Genomic DNA, 21,996 nt, shown 5'->3' with positions numbered 1-21,996 from the left:
GTCTCTAATTTTGGGGTTAAGCATCAACATTGCAAACCCAGGGGCAGATGTATTAACCTGGAGAAGGCATAAGGAAGTGATAAACCAGTGATATGTGCAAGTTGATAAAGGCACCAGCCAATCAGCTCCAATATGTAAATTAACAGTTAGGATCTGATTGGCTGGTGCCTTTATCACCTTGCACATATCACTGGTTTATCACTTCCTTATGCCTTCTCCAGGTAAATACATCTGCCCCTGTACTATCTTGAACCCTAGTTAAATACTCTGTTGCAGACTGTACATAACATATACTATGGCATTTGCCGTCCTATGTCTATATACAGCCCTCTGCACCGCATTAATTGCACTGTTTTCATCCATTCATTTACTCAATACCGTCCAAACCAGAAATGTTTTCAAAGTAGTGGTTATGGGTAGACAAAGGACTACATATTTCCTGATGTACAGAGATTAAAAAAAAATCTGCAAAGCTAAGGTACACACTGTAGGTTAGATACACTTCAGTAGTGTGTCTAGTCAATGGATAGAGATGGGACAGGACATGTAATTGCAAAATAGAGATACGGAATACAACACGTGCATAGTTTGTGCATAAGGAACCACCTTTCCTTACAAATTGTGGAAAAATACTCTCTATCTACCACAATGACAAAATCACCACCACCTTAACTGCAGGAAGCAATCAGTAGATATAAATGATGTTCTCCCTATAGCATATTTGCACATTGTGCAATATCACTAGTTCTTAATGCAGTTGTCTAGGTAACTAGACTGTTGTGCTTCTTTCTATGTGGAAGAGGGAAAATAAAAGCTGTAAGGAAATACAGCTGGTCTGTAAGGAAATTGCACTCTGAAAGCCACATGCTGTAGCATTACACCTGCCAAGAGATGCATCTCTCAAAGCTAATTTTGAAGTGATCATGTGCTACCAACATTTATAGAGAGTTCTTGAGTAACTAAACGTATCCATATATAAACCGTTAACACCAGAGGCGTACACACAGGCTCTAAAGTGGCAGCATTCCATTTCATTTTACACAATGTGCATTTTCAGAATAGTACCCATTAAAGTGCACATGGTACCAGTTTTGAAGGCTATAAAAAACAAGAACCAAAAAAATAACATCTTAATAAGACCGAATCTAATCAACCTAGTTACGTCACTGGCTGCTGGTGGATGGATGAGCTGCACTCTTAAGAACATTGCTTTAGCTCATAAAAAAGGTTGTCTACTTTGTATGCCCAACATGTACACTTTACAATAAATGCTACAGAGACTACCAGATAAGAAATAGTTGGGGTAAGCTTTGGAAATTGGTTAATGTGAGCAACTGGAGATGAACTTGCGCACTGAAATACAGTAGCTAAGAGAAACATCCTATGGCGACTAGCTGGGCATTATGATAGATGGCTGTCGGCGGCCTAGGGTTGTTCATCCTCGAGCTGAGGAAACACACAAGTTTGACCACAGATGTAAGAGAAAACAGGAAACCATTTACAAACAAAGCAATTAAAACAAAATAATCAGAACATTCAAAAGTATAACAACACATCGCTTAGCGTTTTTGGTTACACAGAAACATAACAGGACAATAGGAAGCAAATTCAAAATTAATCACTCAAACCGTACTTATGGTATTTATTTTTTTACATTTTCTTTCAATTAACAGAGCTTTGCGTTAATGTCAGTGCTGCTTGGCTATAAGCTTTCAAATGGCACTGACAGTTTTGGATTAACTGAACATAAAACAAATTTTTCTTTTGAACTTGTAAAAAGTAACAAATGTTATGCTCCCATAAAAGACCCACATGTGCCAGCATACGCTACTCTGTCACAGAGCTTTACCGATGGCCTGAAAATAAATGTGTGTAGATGGAGTGAGGAGAAAGAATATAGCCGTCTTGGACCCAATAGACAAAGAAAGAGATGTAATAGCCTGCGATTTGCAGGCATCGGTGAGATCCTGGCAAGTCTGCCCGATGTTTTAAAGTGCTTTTGCCTTTTAACTGATTGCCACTTTAAAATACCACGCAGACTCACTGGTATCTCATCGGTGCCTGCGAATTGCAGGCTGTTATATTTCCACAAAAGATTGTTACCTTACAAAAACATTCTATAATTCTACAGTATGCATAAACCTCATCAATTAGCCTTACTTATTCACCATGGGATTAGGGTTTAATTACATTCTAATTTGCAGATGGTTAAAACATAATTGAATGCATTTTCATATGACCCATGAATTATCTTTCCAAACAGCAATAATTGTGCTGGGCATATATTTTGCAACAAAGTAAAATTTTAGATACATTTCAAATGAGAATCTCCTACACAAATATTGTCCTGATCAACAGACACAACAGTGAGCTATTACTGAAGAAGCAATGTTCAAATAAAAAAACAAACAAAACATTTTAAATATGAAAGTAAACCAATTAAGTTATAATACTGCAATCAGATTTTAGAAACAGGCCAGTTTGGCCACTTTTAATGCAAGATGTAGGCTGCACATTTGGAATAGAAGAGAAATGGGATGTCCCTATTTTGCAAAAAAAGCAGACTATGCACTAATGCATCAAAAGGGTCTCTTCTGGACATTCAGAATGTCCAAAAGCAGAAGGACAGCGGAGGTATTTTGAATGTGACTTATCAGTACTGTGATGTGAAGCATTGCTCCTCATCTATAACAACTTTAAACAAGAATAATTACCATTATGTTTGAACTTCTAAAGCTGAGACGGCCAAGATGCCTTACATCGCAGTACTCAGATGTCGACATGTTGTGTTCAACATATTGTGGTCCACCTTCTGCTTATCAACGTTCTAAATATTGATAAGCCATACTGGACCCTGTTAAAATGATATTCTAACCACCGGGGTGCTTAACCCCTTCAGACCTGCAGCAAAGTGGTCTGCATTAGTGTCGCAATGATATATAATGCTGCCAAGTCTCTGCAAGACGATATACAGGGCTAGATTCACTTGTGCAAATGGTTTACGCCATAGTATTTACCTTTCAAACAGGATTCATACAATGAGAAATCAAACACCTTATTAAATCTTGCACATACAAGGTAAAGGGGTAGGCAACTTTTGGTATTGACAGCTTATCTGATGCAGTACTGTACAGTGGTATTGGCTAATCTCTGTCTCTCCAGCTATTGTGAAACTAAAATCCAGATGGTCCTGCCAGGCATGCTAGGACTTGTAGTTTCTCACCAGCTTGAAAGTCACAGGCTGCCTATCTCTGCTGTAGAGGAACAGTTAACCTACTACAGCCCAATGACTTCAATGTGTAAGGTGTATATCAAATCTGGAGCTTGGTAACCCTGCACATACATAACATTAATGATGTAAATTACAAAACACAGAAAGGCATCTTGGTGCTGCAATGTTTGAGAGTTAATAGCCATGCCTTTTTGGCATAAGTATCTTACTTAAGGATGTATAGTAAGCTTTCACAACACAGAATTTAAAGAAATAAATACAAAATAAAACACTGATCTGTTGAAATACACAATAGCAGCTACACATACGATTTAAGTGCTGAACAATAGACCAATGGTTTTAACTCCTATTTTTGATGTACCCAGGGCAACAACCAAGTTATAAGCAATGGAAGTCAGTCAGCTAACTCTTCAACTTTAGTCACGGAGTTCCATAAAGACAGGGTTTCAGAAATAGAACCATAACATAACAACGTTCTAGTACCAACTGATTAACCAAGGCACTAAATGATATTGATCATTCCTGCCTGATTAGTAAATCAATTTTTTCTGGGAGTGGGTTAAAATGTAACCTGCAAAATATTATTTATCCACTGTTCAAAGAAGCACTGAAGGAGTATGAGTAATTTTGTTTAGATTTCCTATCACTTCATAATTTCAACATAATGCAGTTTGCGGTTGTTTTTCAACATATTTGTGTCCTGAAAGTCTCTGAAGCCCCCGACCACTACACCCTGATGTTTCCCTGTGGAAACCTTATGTACCCTGCTGTAGAAATACTGGTTCTAACTTCTTAACATGAGTATTTTACTGCAGTGCCAGTAAAATCATGGAAGAATGAAATCTAGAACGTACGTTTACGAATAAGGTCCTCCATACCCTGGTCTCATGTGTGTCGGCCTACCTTGTTTGTCCCGCACTGACTTTTGAGTGAGTGCCTTGCTGATTGTTCTGCTCATACGTATTGTTCACGCATGATTCTGCTAGTACCACGCGCCTGCTATTGTGCTTATTTTATTCCTGTTTTTTTAACCTATTTCTATTTTTGTATTAGTAACTATGCTTATTGTATTCATGTATTCCTGCATGCACGTATTATTTTTTTGTTTGCTAGACCGCTTAAAATGCATTGCTGTAGTATTGACTGTATTCCTATATAATTGAATGACTCTGCGGAACTAAGTAAATGATGGTGAATTGTTTTTTTTTTTATTGGGGGTGGGGGGGATTCTGCACATTTTAGCTGACAAATATTTTTAAAGGGTAAAAACATTAATACAGTGGAGAAGGTTAAAACAGCGCTTTTACCATCAGTGGGGTTAATCGGCCTTCGCCGTGCAATAGATGGCATTCTCTGGAATAATAGTTTAGCCCCAAAATGGCAGCCTGCATTGTACTTAGGTGGTGACTGGAACAAGTTGTTCTCTACCAAAGCATGACTTAAGAGATCATTTATTATTTTTATAGCTAAAATATACATCTCAAATGCAAAATGGCTTCTTATGCCCATGTATTTTGCGGAAGATAAAAAATAGTGAGAAAAGATATGCTAACTATGAACGGGGTAAACACGACCTTTAAATGTATAAAATATACAACTAGTAAACCCCCCCCCCCCGTTATAAACAATTTCTCCATGGAAAGTTAGCAGCACATACACAAAAATATCATTTCTGCATTGGAAAGTTTTTTGTTTGTTTTTTTAACAGTGATGTACTGTGCAGAAAAGGCAATGAATTGCTAGGTGTGCAGTATTGGCGACTGGTAGAATACATGTTCTAGATCTCTGTACAGCACTGCTGAACCCTATGGCAAGGAAAATGCACAAAACAGCTGACGAGTGTTATCTTTCAGGATGTCAATACTGCAATCAGGGGATTGAAGGTGGAAATGCAGCAGAAAACCTATTAAATTACGTTTGCTGCACTGACTCAACTAAGCCATTATCCGGATTGCCATAGGAGGACATTTGTAAAAAATTAGCCGGAGGCCTCTAATATAGACTTAGGTTGTACTTTTCTTGCAGATCACTGTGCAACAGTTTTCAAAGCTATCCCTGTAATTCTGTTCTGTATATGATAGACCAAACTGCAACAACCAAAAGAATATTTGTTCCTTGTATGTGACTATGTCCTTGATTCTAATTTTGGAATAAAGTAAGAAAGTAACTGTGCATCTGGACAAAACACGTTGCAATAGAAGGGGTGAAAATAAAGATTTTTTTTTTGCATGCAAGGTAAATACTAGCTGATTTTGCATGTAGCCCACAAATACTGGGCAGCTTTATTTTTACAGTGCAATTTATATTTGAGTTTGGAAACGCCTCTCTCAAATTTAAACCCATCTGCATATTTTAAATCAGACCACCTGCAGCGCTTCTGCCTAGGTTCACAGTTATCTCTTCTTACTTTATTCCCAAATCAAAATTAGGCCCTATATGCGTATTAAATACAGACATTAGGATTGTTGATCCCCCCTTTCTATGTCATAAAATTCATAAAGTGGATGTCCAGTGTATAATGCATGGCGTAAAAAGGCAGTATAGCAAAATAATGGATTGCATACATATATTTAGTGCTTATGTTTGCAACGACTGCTCCAGAGATGAATAACGTGCATTCTACAAATCCAATCACATCACTGCAATCTTTTGAGGGACAATATTATGTGCAATGACTTCAATCTCTAACTAAAACGCAAAAAAATCATAAGGGAGAATAAAAAAAAAAAGTTACATCACATATTGCAAATATAGTGCAGTTCACATTATGCTATTACTATAAATCTGTTTTCTTTTCTTTTTCGAGAACAATGTAGAGGACACCATCTTTAGATTTAGAAATAGATTAATGACGCAATGAGCAGTCATATTTGGACAAGAACATTGCCTTTCGGCATAAGTGGTGCTCATTATAAGACATAAGGGAATAAAGCTTTCTTTATTCTAAGTTTTGAAAATTATTTATTCAAAATGCTAAATAGAAATTCTATTTCCCCCCCAAAATATGTTAATGGTTGATTACAGACTAGTGAGAATTACATAGTGAGGAGAATTCAATTCAGCGTGACGGCCAGTAACATTGCTCATTTTCCCTGGCATAAAGTAGAGGGAGGTACACAGCAATATTAGTGATATTTGGCAACCGTAATATACAGAATTGTGTGCTGCCAAGCATTGTGGTGGCACATTGCGATTAACTGAAGGTCCCCAATGTATTTTACATTAAATATAAAATAAAAGGCAATTCTTCTAAAAAAACAAAACAAAACAATGAGAGGTATAGGTTAGTTTGTGTGTATATGTGTGTGGTGAAGGAAGGGGGGAAAAATGGCACAATTAAGCTGTTCTCACGCTGACCCATTGTCTGACCCACAATACACTGCTGATTTTAATGGCGCTAAATGTATTCTCCAATCATTATTTATAGAGAGGTTTAGGTCCAACCTCTAAAGTATGGATGTGAAATTCTGGGCAATCTCCCATGATCTTCAGCCAGGAAGAAAAAGATAATTGTGGCAAGTATCCTACATCTCTAACTTGTAGTAAATATCATGTCCTTATGACACTGGTGGTCATTCATTAACAAGGGAAAGAGGTAAAGTAACCATTAGCAAGCTGTAGGGGATTTGCACAAGGTCAACTAAAGCTGCTTATAGGCATGTATGGATTAGTGCATATTTGCTTCATGGTGGAAAATTAAGGTCTATAGTTATGTTTTCAGTTCATACCTAGAAACAGAAGCAGTAGATTCACCTAATTTTAGATGCTTTACAAAAAAAACCCTACCCACAAAATAGGTGAAAAACAGTAATGCCAGATCCAAGTCTTTCCCACACTTATAGTATGGCCATTGAGTTCCAAGCAGCACTGCACTTACTGTAATTACTGTAGCATTCACTAAACAGCTCACAATAATGCATAGATGAAGGCCATTGCTCAGCAATCAGTGCCCCGTCATTTAAAGGAAATCCAGTGATGACTGCAAGCTGCCGCCAATCGGCCCACTTCCCAGGCAACTCGCAGTCACAGACATCACAGATTTTGCTATGCAGCTCACAGAGGTGCTTAGGAAGATCTGCAATGTCCCGCTACCATCATTTTCCGTTAATGTGCACATTCATACACAATGCCACACACTGAATTACCCGGTTAGAATCATGTGATCTCTAACCTCCGCATGGAAGAACACTATTTAGCTGAAGCAGGCTTCAATCGTATTCCAGTTCACTTGAAAGGGTGAAATGCCATGTTATAATCCAAGTCAGACAGTAATAGGGAGACATAAGTGCTGAAGTGACAAGTGAATTTGCTTTGGTTAACACATCTATCATAAGAGTCACCAATTGGGCTTGCTCGCACTACACAACATTGGGCACCTAAACAGGAGGCATACATAAACATTTCCACGTCCACTTGTGATCCGCAACTCCTCTACATTGAGAAAGAAGAGACCTACAGCACCTTTAGATGCACATTTTATTCCAAAAACTTTGCTGGTACTCATAAGACATCAAGGACACAGAAGAACATGCCCCTGAGAGCTGGAGTCAACAAAAATAGGCAGCATAGGGTTAAGTCCGTCACACCGCTCCATGTTCACTGGCTGCTGGTTATTGATCAGGTTAAGACACAAATATTTCACTCACTGATATGGTGCCCAAACACATACAGTACATTAAAGTGTCACACCGATGCTCAGTAGGCTAGGTGGTAATATCTCATTAAATGATTCTACTTAAAGCCAAGATAAGAAGCTATATTTTAAGAACAAACCTAACTTCAGAAATAATTATTTTAAGAGCAAATATATCTATCTTGAATTGTGTGATGTTACTAACTGCAACCAAGAAAGTATTTAGGTTATCAGGGATTAATCTTTAGCCGTAGAAAGAGGCAGAATAAGAAGATTTTTGCTGAAGAAGAATCTTTTGGAATGGAAACCTGCCTCCCGCCATTTTCATGAGTGTGGCCTGGAGTGTACTCAGAAACACAATGGACCAAACCCATAAAGGAAATAGTGCAAGATTGGGAATCTTAGCCACCAAACCAAAATGTCAGCAATAAAATATAATGCAAAGTACAGTGCTGATTGGTTAAAGTGAAACAGCTGTATCATAATTCCGGGAAACTAGCAAGAAACTTGCACGGGTTGGTTGTAGGAAATGTATCTGGTAAGCTGTGAATGCAGACCACAATGCATTCTGGCTCCACAGATGAAAAAATGGCTAAAAATCAAAGTAAAAAAACAAAACAAAAAACCGCCCCCCAACAAAATACATGTTTCAAAATAATATATCTAATAGGACTAACTGCAAGATGATGACAGAATGGACCCATACCACATTTGCATTCTTCAAAATTCATCCTGTACCATCACAAAAGTTGAAATGGTGCCCTTTGGTGTAAATACATACTTACCGACTTACATCAAAAACATAAAGCGCTTACGTGCAGCATATGCAAACGCATGTATATCCAGACAGTCAGCACATATGCATTATAGCACAGAAAGATTATAGAAAATAATTGTACACACCTACTATACACTGACCCGTTGTCAGTTAATAGGACAGGCAAGTTATGGAATGGGAAGTGGAGACAGTATTGTAGAGGAGGTTTAAACAAAATCTCAGTAGGTGTGTAGTATCATCTATTAATGTTAAAAAGAGAGAACAAAATAAAATAAAAACCAGACCATGGTAAATGGAACCCAGTGCAAAGTTGTATTACAGGATTTTGATGACAATTACACAAAAGCACATAAGAGATTGAGAGAAAAAAAATATATATAAGATTTGACCCTAATGATAACACTCATAGTAAATGCAAAGTATTTGGGAGAAATAGTTTAATGGCATTTTTAAAAGGTGCAGATCCATAATATGCCTGTTATGAAAAAGAGCGATCCTATTTAGCAGCAGTTTAACCTAACTGGTATCGTCTTTCCTTAGCCACGTAAAATTGTGTTTATGCACGGCCAATCTGTTTAGCATAGTGCCACCTATAGGTGTAATTCATTTTTCTTAAGAAACTTCTGAAGCTCAGCTCACATGATGCATTTTGTCCGTGCCTCTGACAAGTTGAACTGAAATGGTCCTTATAGCCTCAGATGGAACAATGAATACAAAAGTCAGTGCGATTTATCTGGAGATCCAACTTGCGGCTTAACAGAGCCCAATTGCAGTGACAGAGGATGATTTGCATGGAAACTGCATGAGGTTTGTCACTGAAATTTAGCGAAGGCAGAAACAGAAGCAAAAAATGTGTAGGGGCAGGTATCTGGGCTTCTGTCACAGCTATACAGTGCAAGCTTTGCAGCACTTGCAGAAGGCATGTGAACGAAGCTTATATCTTTTGCAATGCTACCACGTGAGCTTATACTAATAACCCAATACCAAAACACCCTTTGCATGAGTGTCAAGTGCTCTCCTTGCTTTTGGGGAGACATGCCATGCCATCGGACTGAGGCGCATGTTCTAATAGCACACATAACACACATCCCAGGATCCATGCAGCCGTAATGAAGTTCAACCTCTGCGTGCCACCAGTAAGAGGATCCAGAGTTCAGACATTAACCGCTCTGTTACCAGAACATATCTAGAAAACATAGACCTCTGGCAAAGACACCATGTGGATCCTGACGATTTAATGCAGTGTCTTATGCATTATTCAGGAGGAACATACTGACAAACAGGGCTTAAAACTAGACAAAATAGCCTATCAAGTAGGGAGGGAGGGTACTCTTCAGGAAATGGCCACCCACTCCTACACGAATGCTCCCATGGGCAGGTTTTCTGCAGTGTGGATTGCAGAAGGCTGAGAAATACCATAAACATAATATTGGATATTTACATTAAGTCTATGTAGGTGGGCACTCAGGTGAAAGGGTCAGACAGTCAATATTAACTCATGACAGTCACAGTACACAATACAAGATGAGCTCAATTCAACTGGGATATTTTACGCCAGCCACTCCAACATCATTACCAGCCCCCTTGCCTCTACCCCCCCTCCCCCCCACATACTGAAAAAGAAACAGGTGCTGTGTTGCCATGTCGTGCCTTGAAATGTTAAAAAAATGCATGTTAGAGGAGCATTCCACTCACTTACCCTGGATACAAACAGCTGTGTGAATGGGTAAACATTTTGCTACCAGTGAGAACTTTAGTGCATTAATGTGCAGCATTTTACAGTCCGCTCTGGCAGCAAACTGGTTAATTTTTTAAATACCCCTCCTCCCTGCATCATCAAAAAATACCTTTTGCACCAACTTATTTTTGTTTTTCAGCAGTCCAAAAATGCCATGTAAAAATAAAACAAACACCCCACTCTGAACCCTCCCCTCCCAGCACAAAATGACTCTTAAATGGTAGGTTTTGTGAATTCACATTGTCTTTCAACATTGGCTTTCATTATTCAAGTATTTCAAGACTGATATGTGTTTTTTGTCCTTTTTTTTGTTTTTCTTTCATTTTTCTACATCTCCCTCCCCCCAGACCCTTTTTTTCAGGATCCCTCCCTCCCCCTTTTCTTCTGCTCTTCATTGGGGGTGGGGGGGAGGAAGGAATTTGCAAGCACAAGAAAAGAAAAAAGAAAAAAAAAGAAAGAAAAAAACACAACCACTTTGAAAAGTGACCGCAGGTTTTTGTAACGTTGGCGATCAGGAGTCTTAACTTGCACCCACCTGATTTCTTTTTTTTTCTTTTTCTCTTTTTTTTTATAGTTAAAAAAAACAACTGTATTTATTGCAAGTTTGAAAAAAACAAACAAAAAAAAAAAAAAAAACACAAAAAGGTCAAGTTAGTGCTGCTGCTCTGAAAGGTCACGAGGTCAGAGTTGAAAGTTCAAAGTTCATATTGAGTCGGTCCCTCCTCCCAAAAGATCACCGGGTAGTAAAGGGGCAGGGCTGCCCATCCGGTGGGCGTCCTCTGTGCTGGGCACCCCCCACAGGCTGGATGTGTAGCTTGGAGTACCCCAAAGAGACACGCCTGGCAGGTCACTACCACCACCGCCACTGCTCCACTGTCCCAGCCCTGTGGTCCCTCCGAAAAGGTTCAGGGCTGGTCCTACCGGTTCAGCCTGATGATTTTGTCCCACTTCCAAGGGCTGCCAGCCTGCTCCAGGAGCAGAGGGAGTTGGCGGCTGAGCTTGTGCAAGGTAACGGCTCACCTCCTCATCCGTTGCAAATTCCGCCAGGATGGTCGTGTTACCCAAAACGCACCTAGTTTAGAGGGAAGATAATACACACAATGAGTGCATGTGGAATCATAATACATTAAAGTCTGGCACAGTAACAAAAATCTGCATCATTTTGTAATGGAATTATACGCACTAATCATTACAGGTTGAGTATCCCATATCCAAATATTCCGAAATACGGAATATTCCGAAATACGGACTTTTTTGAGTGAGATTGAGATAGTGAAACCTTTGTTTTCTGATGGCTCAATGTACACAAACGTTGTTTAATACACAAAGTTATTAAAAATATTGTATTAAATGTCCTTCAGGCTGTGTGTATAAGGTGTATATGTAACATAAATACATTCTGTGCTTAGATTTAGGTCCCATCACCATGATATCTCATTATGGTATGCAATTATTCCAAAATACGGAAAAATCCCATATCCAAAATACCTCTGGTCCCAAGCATTTTGGATAAGGGAGACTCAACCTGTACTAACAATCCTGGATATACTGCAATAATATATCAATCATTAGCATTATTACAGTGGATTCTGAGAACTAAGGCGTTCTTGGTCCCTATAGAAAAAGTCACTGTATGGTACAAATGAGAAAGCAGAACAAATCTGTAAGGTTATTTATTTTCCTCCTGCCACAGTCCATGCAAGTATATATTTTATATATAGAAAGTGCGTAGATAATAAAGTCGCTTTGATATTGTTTCCTATGTGTGCAAAGGATTCACACCTATGTTTTATAGGGGAACATTTACTAAGCAGTGATAAGAGCGGAGAAGTGAGCCAGTGGAGATATTTCCCCATCAACCAATCAGCAGCTCTGTATCATTTTATAGTATGCAAATTATAGATGTTACTTCAGTGCTGATTGGTTGCCATGGGCAACTTCTCTACTGGCTCACTTCTCTGCTCTTATCACTGCTTAGTAAATGTACCCCATAGTCACATACTGTTTAAGACTAAAAAAAAATATATTAATTGGATTACAAAAAACTCCTATATGCATTTGGACAGAAACTTGGTGGAAATAAAGAGGGGTTACAGACGCTTGATGCCATAGCTATTGCAATAAGTGGTGCTCCACAGGGTTCTATTTCAGAACCAAAACTATTTGCTTAGAGATGACATGATGGTATATCACAAGGAGATGTAGAAAATGTGAGACTTCAGAAGCCACAATACAGATAAGATTCTAAGTGAATAGACATAAAAGCTATGCAATTTGTACTCTATCGAGATCTGTCCTCTGCCCCACAAAACATACATGTGTTACACCAAATGTGCCAGGAATAACCTTTTTCTCCTTGCCCTTTGCCAATCATATAACGTTTAAGACAAATAGAACCTTCTTTTGGTAACTTTGTGTCATAAATAGACTTCCAATTTATGATAATTGCATGGAGAAAAAGATCATGTAACATTTTGGGGGGTGATTCAAGCTCCTGTCTCAACTGCATGTTAGCTATCCAACTATTTGCATGATATCACCCCCCCCCCCTTCCCCCCAAAAAAAGAAAAAGAAAAGAAAAGGAAACAGAACCTGCCGGACTGCATTCATTGCACATCCATTAATTTTAATGTCTAACATTTATGTGTTTAGCTGAACACAAGTGGCTGCAGCTTATCATGAGTCCACTTAGCCTGATGGGTCCTGTACTGGTTCGGATGAACTTCAGTGTGCTCAGACACGGAAAATTTAAGTTACGTAGTCGCAACATAATATGAGCTGTGGTTTATTAAGACCTCAGTGGTGTGGCTATGCAGTGTAGAAAAAAGCAGTGCCTGTCAAACTTCAATGTTCTAAAGGCGGGTATGTTCATTTTTGTAACCCTAAATCTTTATTAAATGCAATAATTGAGTTCTAACTTGCTAGAAGCAGCAGATAAGAACTGTGTTTAAGGTAGGTCACCTGTCTTACACAAAAGACATATATACAACTAAAAGCCAAATGCAGTCTCAATTTGCGCTCACTAAAAATAAAGATAAAGTCCATCAAATAAAGAAAGAGAGTCAATATTTTCAGTATTCATTGTCAACAACGATGTAGGGATTTTCTTTCTCCTAGGTATATCATCCTTTTGTAGTCAATTCTCACTCGGCTCAAAGAAGCATAGAAATAAAAGAAAAAAATAGTGTAGTACATCCTCGGGTGAATATTATACACTTCTGGTGTGTACAGGAATCCAAATATTAGTGGCTACTGCTCACTATGTCCTCCACTTGGCTCTATAGATAATGGGGTGGCGTATCGTACTCACACAGCAGTGTTGTACAGTCTGCCCATAAAGTTTTCTTTGGCAGGAATTTAAGCCGTCAATCTAGGCCATATTATATCATATGTAGACTCAACATAAAGGTTTCTTTAAGGTGCTTCTTTAGGTTCTCAACCTCTGTCCTGCCCCTTTGGATATAGGGGTATAATATATGTGAATAAAGGAGGGTCTTATCAGATGAATATATGTATAAAAACTCATATAATAGTTTATTTCTACATTTTAAAACACCACCACAGAGATTTGGATATAGATTGATTTGGAATTGCGCTTCTAACTAAATGGCTCTTAACTGTTTCCGCCTTTCGATATATGAATTTTGTTTTATTTTTAAGGAATGCTTTACTAACTGGATCCTCCGCTAGTATCCCCTAGTTCTTCTTTATGATTTTTTTCTAATTCTTTATGTTGGCTGTTGTACTTAGGGATGCATGGTAGTCCCAATTCATGACCTTCTTCCCCTGAGGATCATATCTGCTGAGTTTGGCCCTATCACAAATGGCGTATTTCTCAAATGTTTCTCCTCATGAAGTTGGATTGTAGCCTTTCTTCTTCACAAATTGGTTCTGCAATACGGTTCCTTGGGTACGGTAGTCCTTGAACAGTTTCTTTTCATCCTGTGGAACTGGATGCTCGTGATCTAAGATAGCCAGTTCCTGTGGTGGTTTCTGTCAGACTGTATATAGGCATTGCAGTCTGTAGGGATTACGTAAATTCCAGTCTATCTCGTCTTCAATAAAAAGGACTAAATCTAAAAAGTGCACTGATTGCTTGCTAGTTTCAAAAGTTAGTTCTATATCTTTATCGATATTTAAATATCGACAGAATTAATAAAGATACACTAATCCCTAGATCAGTTGTTGACAATGAATACGGAATACTGACTCTTATCCTTTATTTGATGGACTTTATTTATCTTTATTTTTAGTGAGCGCAAACTGGGACTGTGTTTGGCTGATAGTTGTATATAGTCCAAACTTACTTTTTGGAGAGTTATAGCTGCAATATAGAATAAAAGTCTAAATAAGGTTTAGAATAATTTTGATTATATATTTTAATTTCATTTTTTTCTGAATGATCAATTTAGATTCTTCTGACTCACATGTGCAGGGCATTCTGGGCCTTGGCTGCCTCCTGTTTGGTGCTGTATCGGATGAGGGCTGTGCCCTGGGTGAGGTTGAGATGGAATGTCAGCAGGGGACCATGCTGCATGCAGATCGTCCGGAGGGTGGAACCGTCGATCTGTAGAGAGATCACAAAGCACAACAGATCTAGACACTTTTTAAAATGTATCTACTTGGAAACAAACATACAGACTAAACAATATGGTTGCATGTACCTGTGGTGTAAGATTAAGAAGGATCAGCCAATAACTAGGACGCACAGAACTGCCATCACTCCAGGTAGATGCTATAAACAATGAAAATAAATGAATCACAATAGGGTGTAAATAAACCATGTGTGCCGATTGCAGAATATGTGCAATAACCCATGCACTACAGGTACTATTTCGGTATATAGGGCAGCTTACACTGCATGTAAACTAAACGATTAGAAAACCTGCGCTTAAATATGCTCTTCAAAGCTTTCAAACTTTGTTATCTCAGCTTTATCCAGTGGGAAAACCTCGGACGATCAGAGCATGCGTTCAACCACCCCTTGTCACGTGGGAGCAGTGATATTCATTAAATGTTGCATGCTGCTTTCATCTGAAAACTACAGCCACTGCTCCACATATGCTGCTTTACAAGATGCATCTTAAATAGATAATGAACTCACTTTCACAGTCTACCTACAACGGAAACAGGCATATGCCTGTATCAACCAATACAGTCAGTCCACCAGTTCAGCGTCACTGCATAAGCAAAGCACTGCCATTTGTAGAGCAAAAAATCAGATATTAACCCAAAGCCTATCATCAATTAAACAAGTGTAGTGCAAGAAACAAATTACTGCAGACATGTAACCATCATGTACATAAGTATTTCAAGATAAACACCATACCGACAATGCAAAAAAGATTATTCAGCTACAACTATTAGAACCTAGGGGTGTTCAGTGAGGTAAACGGAGGTAGCAGATTACGGTGGCAATACGACGAGAAGAGTGCCACTGCTAAAAGTGTAACTACAACCACAGCAGACCATGCAACCCACATAGGCAGTCTGGAGAAAATATAATGGAAATATGACAAGGGCTAGGTACAGAAGGAACTGCATAACTCAAATTTAACAAAGAGCTGGGCTGGCGCATATCAGGGCTATTTGGAAACCTACTTTGAAGACGAGGTGCCAAACAATGTTTACCGTTCTAGTTACTTTAGTTAAAAGGGAAAGTAACTGCAGAACAGTAGTCCGTGTTTGGCACCTCTTCCTCAGTTACTTTCCCTTCTCCTAGAGGGCTCCTGTTAGTCTTATTCACGTATGATAATCCTAACCCTAACCCCCTCTCCCTGATACCTAACCATAACCTTCCTGTTCCTGCATCCTAACCCCCCTTCTAAAGCCTAAACCAAACCTCCCATATCCCCGCGTCAGGATGCGAGCGTGTCCCGCTTAAAAAACATTTAGGATTCTGGGCGTCAGTAGTTTGATGCCTGGATCCCAACCCTCGTTGGTATTTAGATGCCGGACTTATGCCATTGGTTGGGATTCCGGCGTCTTTATTTCGACCGCTGGGATCCTGTTCGGCGACATTTTGACTGCATCCCGCTATACCTTGTAGTAGGCACAATTCAACATAGGAAAATGTATAAAGTCATTACTTATACAGCTAACATGACTGTGGAACAATGAAAACAATATTAAGGTGAAAGCAGTGTATCTGCCATTCTATATTACAGTAATCTGGCTGTTCTACTACTTTATCTACTTGTGCGCTTTAAAAAAAAAGTAACTTAGCGGTTTAAAAACAGCTTCTACATGAGAGGTGCTGTGCTCCTGCCTTGGCACAAGGCACTTTTAAGTAACCCAGCCTATACCCAGCGTTAAGCCTTCTCCTGTGCCCCCTAGTGGACGAAAAACAAAAATTAGTTTTACTGCCTGAGTTATGTCACTGTGCTAGGTTGTGTTTCAGAAAGTAACATTTCTGACGTACATGACATGCCTGTGAGACATGTGAAAAGTCAGCAGATCATCGGTGTCCTAATACAAACAAGTATCCTTATATGGTTTACCAGACGTGATCCTGGAGTCCTGTCCCCCCCATCCTCTGACAGAGCGGGGGGGAGCTGTGCTGTTCCAGGGGGAGTTGGTGGCTTTGGGGTTGTTGGTGAGCCCTGGAGGGGGGCGAGGCAGCCCAGGGCTATTCCTGGACATCTGGTTCTTCCACATCTTGTTTGAATGATGTGATGGGTTGTGTCCAATGGGGTCTGGTGACCAGGCGGATTTATAGTCCCCAAACTTTGCTGAGAGTGCTGATGGATAAACAAAAATAAATAAATTAATTGATAATCTGTAAATTTGGGGTGAGCTGCAATGCACTGACTGGCAAAACATCCTAACAGTACTTTCATTTTTTCAAGCTGGATTCTAGCTTCGCAGCCAAGTGCAACTGTTTCGGCCTGCAGAGGAATGCAAATCTCATTATTTTATTTCACAGGCAGTACACCTACGCCATAATACGATCAAATTTCCCTTTATATAGTCAGTCAGTGCTGTGTTTAAGGGCCCTTTTTGTCTAAAAACATCTGCTAGGAGTTTGTCCAAATAATCTTCTAATCCTTAAATAAAATGTAATTTCACTTCTGAGCTTTTCAATACCGGATTAAAGAATCCTCCACAAATAAAAGAAAAAGTAATGTGAAACTCCACCCACTGATGATTCATTATAGAAGTATACATCATGCAAGGTAAACCAAACTTTGAGCTAGCCATGAAAAGGTAGTCACCGAATTCCTTTTAAGCACACTTGTTGATAAAAATGCAACCCATACTACCACTTCATATACTTTTTGAATTGGAGCCATTTGTGAGAGAAGCAAACTTTTTTTTTATTATTATTTACATTATCTGTTTCAATCCTCTCATTCCAAGGCAATTTTATTTTAGTGCAAATGCTTAAATCTGCAGCTCCATAGAAGCTGTGGAGCTAGATTGCCCAAGCCTGGAATAAAGAAAGGAATATATCTTCTGGTTTGCATTGAATCGGATAAGTCCGTAGCTACCTCAACAGATAGCCAAGTTACCTGAAGCGCTGTGGATATTCTCAGAGGCACTGTAGGGCCAGGCACCAGGTGAAGGCAGCGAGGTGTTGAGGGAAGAATTGGACCCTAAAGGAAAAGACACCATGAACCAGTCTGAGCATGCTGTGCTGCTAGTAACATCACTTGCAATGCAGATTGCACAAAAAGAAGCCTATTTTCTAAAATGAAATATCTGTGTCTCTCTTGTAGGCCATTTATCTGCGTTAGGTTGCCCTCTACTGGTGACACCTACAAACTGTCCACTCCAAACACGGGCACTTTTTTTTTTTTTAATTGTTTTGAAGAGTTTCTTCTCACATCTCTTGAACTAAAGTGCTGTTCACTTTTGGCATTGATAAGCGACCACAATAAATAAAGTGGCTGATAAACTATTGTAAGAACTGTGATACGGTATACACCAGAGCTTCACAAATTCTGCTATTACCGTCTAGGTTTTAAGGCTATCAATGCATGAGTCCATATGATTAGATCAAATGGACTGTGGTACTAATTAAGGGAGTTATACAAATGTGGGAACAAACCAAAAATAACCCAAGCAACTGGGCAAAACCAATGTAACATGCAGAGAGAATTAGATTTGAGGAGGGGGTCCAAACCTAAATCTAATGTGCAGTGTAAAAATAATCTGTATAACATTTCAGGGCTATATGCAAAAGCAGACTGTATTCTCCCTGCACAGAAAAAATATAAATGTATTTCCTGCCCTTGCATTGCAAAATTATTTCTTCCAAATACAAAAACGTATGTGCTTTATCTGCATTGCTTAAAATTTTTGAATCAGGCCCTAAGTCACCTGTGCTCAAGCAGGAGGAAGAGTATGGTTTACTCAAAACGCGTTGGTGGCATATGAATGAATTTAACTGACACCTGGACCTAAGATCCTTGACTAAACCCTATTAGCCCTTGAAAATTACTGGGAAGGTGTGTAACGAGGATCTGAGCCGCACAACTATTTTTTTACATCTAAGCTTCCCCAGAAAGGCTGGCCACGGTACGGGTCCATCACTCACTAGATGTGTCATATTGTAGCCATTTGAGTATTTATTGATGTATTTATATACCTCAAGTCTGTAGATAAATAAATAAAAAATCTAAGGTGGACATGTGCTCTAATAAATCATTTTGATTGGTTGGAATTTACTACACTGTTTTTTTCTCTCTTTCCTGTACCACTTTTTATGTATTGGATGATATTGACAGTTTATGATCAATTTATCCTGAGGAGGGAATTTTGATTTACAGTATTAAGTACTGTACAGTGAACTCTAACTAGAAATTGATGGCTAAAGAAAAATCTACAAATGGTGGAGGATGCTATAGAAGAAAGTCTTACTACATAAAACATTTGATCAACACTTAATACCATATGCTATGGGTAGAGATAGGGTTAAACCCAGACATAGAAGTATTTAATAAGCCCAAGACATGCCTGCAAAATTTATAAATATTTTCTCCAAAGTGTATTTGGGATTAACTGACCAAACAGCTCTCTTCTACTATAACCAGATAATTTTGTATTTTAATCTTTTATACAAGCAAAACTACGCAATATTTTCAACAATATCGCTCCTTTTCACCCTTTTGAGCAATATCGTTTGTGTGTACGAACAATCTCGTTAACGCTGCACGCTTCCGTGGGTCGTTGATAAGGTCCTCTGTCGTCTGTACATGTAGGTCAATTCTGACTATGTTGTTGACGATGCATGTACAGCACGGAGGTAGGATGACGTCACTGAACGATATCATTAGCGATATCGTTCAGTCTGTACGCACTACCTCGTTTGGCCGGTAATTTAAGGGGATAAACTGACGATATCGTTCATGGAGTGTATCGTCTAGTATGTACCCAGCTTAAGGGTCTCAGTGTATGGGCAGAAGGGTTAAATCTTGCCTGTAGGGGTGTCCTGCAGTAGCTGGTGGTCAGTATCTACGATGGGAGATGGGGCTGGACCCCCCAGCACGCTGCCGGGGGTAACATAAGGGTCGGACTCTGGGTCAATATTCTGAATTCCTTTCCATGGCACACCCGGCTGAAACTCTGCAAAGGAGAGATTAGGAGTCAGGTGCAATCGATAAAATAATAATAATAATAATAATAATAATAATAATCTACATGCATTATTTATTTGGAGCACATAAATTTACTATTTTCATAGTCATGTCATTAAAGTTGTTGAACAACCTTCATAAAACTAGAGGCACGCTTCGAGGTAAAGGCAATTATGAAATTGTTTTCTATGTGTATATTCAGGAAGCAATTTGTTTCCCGGCTGTCGGGATCCCGGCGGTCAGGATACCAACGCCGGAATCTCAACAGCCAAGGGAATCCCGACCAGGGGCCGGAATCACCACTCAGGGGGTGGTCCACATCATCCCTCAAGGGAAAATAAATTAGTGTGGCGTTCTCGGGCCCGAAGTGTGGCGAGCGCAGAGAGCCCTGAGGTAACACGCTGCGCTCGCCATTGGGATACCGCCTGTTAGGATTCCGGCATCTGTTTTATAATCCCCGGAATCCCATAATGATCCCGTATATTCATATCAATAACTCATATAAGCCACATTATTTGAGAATACGGATGTGACCTCATACATCTTTGCTGCAATAGCGTAAAACAGGCCATCTTGGAACGCCAGGTCCCGTCTTTTTTGGAAAATATAATTTTTTTTTTGAAACTATAGGACCGTCTTTTTTGGAAAATATAGGTGTAAGTCGCAAAATGATGCAACTAGGAAGCACCAGGACACTGTGCTGAGTAATTTGATATGCGACACTTGTATATCTGTGTGCGGCTGAGTCTCTGAAACTGTATACAAAGTGCTATGATGCAGCAAGCTGCAGCTTTTTTCTGCTGTGCTTCTTATACAGATTCAGTCATTCACAGATATACGTTGCATATCAAATTAATCAGCACTCTCCTGGTGCGTCCTAGTCACATCATGTTGCAACCAAGACGCATTGTCAGCAAAAAAAAAAAAAGACGCACAACACTACTGGAGTTGCACGGAACCTGTCAGCTCACCCAAGCCAGGCATCTCCTGCTGCGTGGCATATTTAGGCTAGATGTAGGAGGACAAATCTCTAAGTGTCACTTAATTTGTTTTATGTTGTCCATAAAGATCCATTACGTGGCATTAAATGTGACTAAACCAATTCTGTGAACAACATACTTGGATACATTATACAGCAGTGCGTCTAAGTCAAATAAACTTTACACACTTGGAAGTGGATATAAACAATTATTGTATCGACCAATAAACACTCACCTGGGGGCCAGCTGGTGTTGATTGACTTGTTTCCCATTTTGCTTGAGGGGGGTGATTTGGCAGGTAACCAACTCTCACCAGGTGGCCCTCCATGCAATCCTGATTCTCCAGACATCATGTCAAACTGGTTGTATGGGGAACCACCACGATTCTTCCCAGGGGGAGCAATAGAGCCTGCAAGATATGACGGCAGGATTTAAATACTAAAAAGACATGTTAAGGAACATGTGATGTATCCACATCAGCGAGTGACATAACAGTTCCAAAGTCCTTAACTTGTGCACATTTTGTTTCTCCATCACCCCTACTCATCACTGCCATGTGGAACTTTTAATTACAAGTACTTGATCAATGCAAAATAGGGATTTTTGTTTACTTACTGTAAAATCTCTTTCTCTGATTCCATCTGGGGGACGCTGCGCCGTTACTTGTGGGTTAGAGGTGTGTGGTTGTGGAGTTTGGCACAGAACTATTAAAAACCTATTTCCCTCCCCCCTCTAACCCCTCCCATCTCCTTCCTGTCTAGCCAGCACCTCAGTTAACGTTTAGCCAAGCCAAAGGAGATAGACCGAAAAAATTTAACCGGTTAAACCAGACAAACCCATGGGAGGGATCGCAGCGTCCCCCAGATGGAATCAGAGAAAGATTTTACGGTAAGTAAACAAAAATCCCTATTTCTCTTTCATCCATCTGGGGGAAGCTGCGCCGTTACTTGTGGGATTTCCCAAAGCAAGCTAATGAGAGGAGGGAGACGGTGACGGCATAGCCGTCTGTAAAATATGACGCCCAACAGAGGCAGTCTCCAAACCAAAAGTATGAAAA

General features: G+C 39.5%; 1 protein-coding gene across 5 annotated transcripts in view; it reads right to left on the bottom strand.

Moving 5' to 3' along the window:
• Window positions 1-1,614: 1,614 nt before the first annotated feature.
• The window catches only part of TNRC6B (trinucleotide repeat containing adaptor 6B), a 333,109-nt gene continuing 312,727 nt past the window's right edge, over window positions 1,615-21,996 (bottom strand). For all 5 annotated transcript variants that reach the window (XM_063940726.1, XM_063940724.1, XM_063940727.1 and 2 more), the window contains 7 exons: window positions 21,175-21,348; window positions 19,802-19,948; window positions 17,893-17,976; window positions 16,882-17,121; window positions 15,046-15,116; window positions 14,809-14,948; window positions 1,615-11,453 (listed from right to left, as the gene is read on the bottom strand). In XM_063940726.1, the coding sequence (XP_063796796.1) occupies window positions 11,084-11,453; window positions 14,809-14,948; window positions 15,046-15,116; window positions 16,882-17,121; window positions 17,893-17,976; window positions 19,802-19,948; window positions 21,175-21,348 (1,226 nt within the window). In that variant the 3' untranslated portion in view covers window positions 1,615-11,083. The remainder of the gene's footprint in view (window positions 11,454-14,808; window positions 14,949-15,045; window positions 15,117-16,881; window positions 17,122-17,892; window positions 17,977-19,801; window positions 19,949-21,174; window positions 21,349-21,996) is intronic.

This window comes from Pseudophryne corroboree, chromosome 9 (assembly GCF_028390025.1).
Source record: "Pseudophryne corroboree isolate aPseCor3 chromosome 9, aPseCor3.hap2, whole genome shotgun sequence".
In the NCBI taxonomy this organism is placed as follows: Eukaryota; Metazoa; Chordata; class Amphibia; order Anura; family Myobatrachidae; genus Pseudophryne; species Pseudophryne corroboree.
This window is presented reverse-complemented; position numbering and strand designations above follow the sequence as displayed.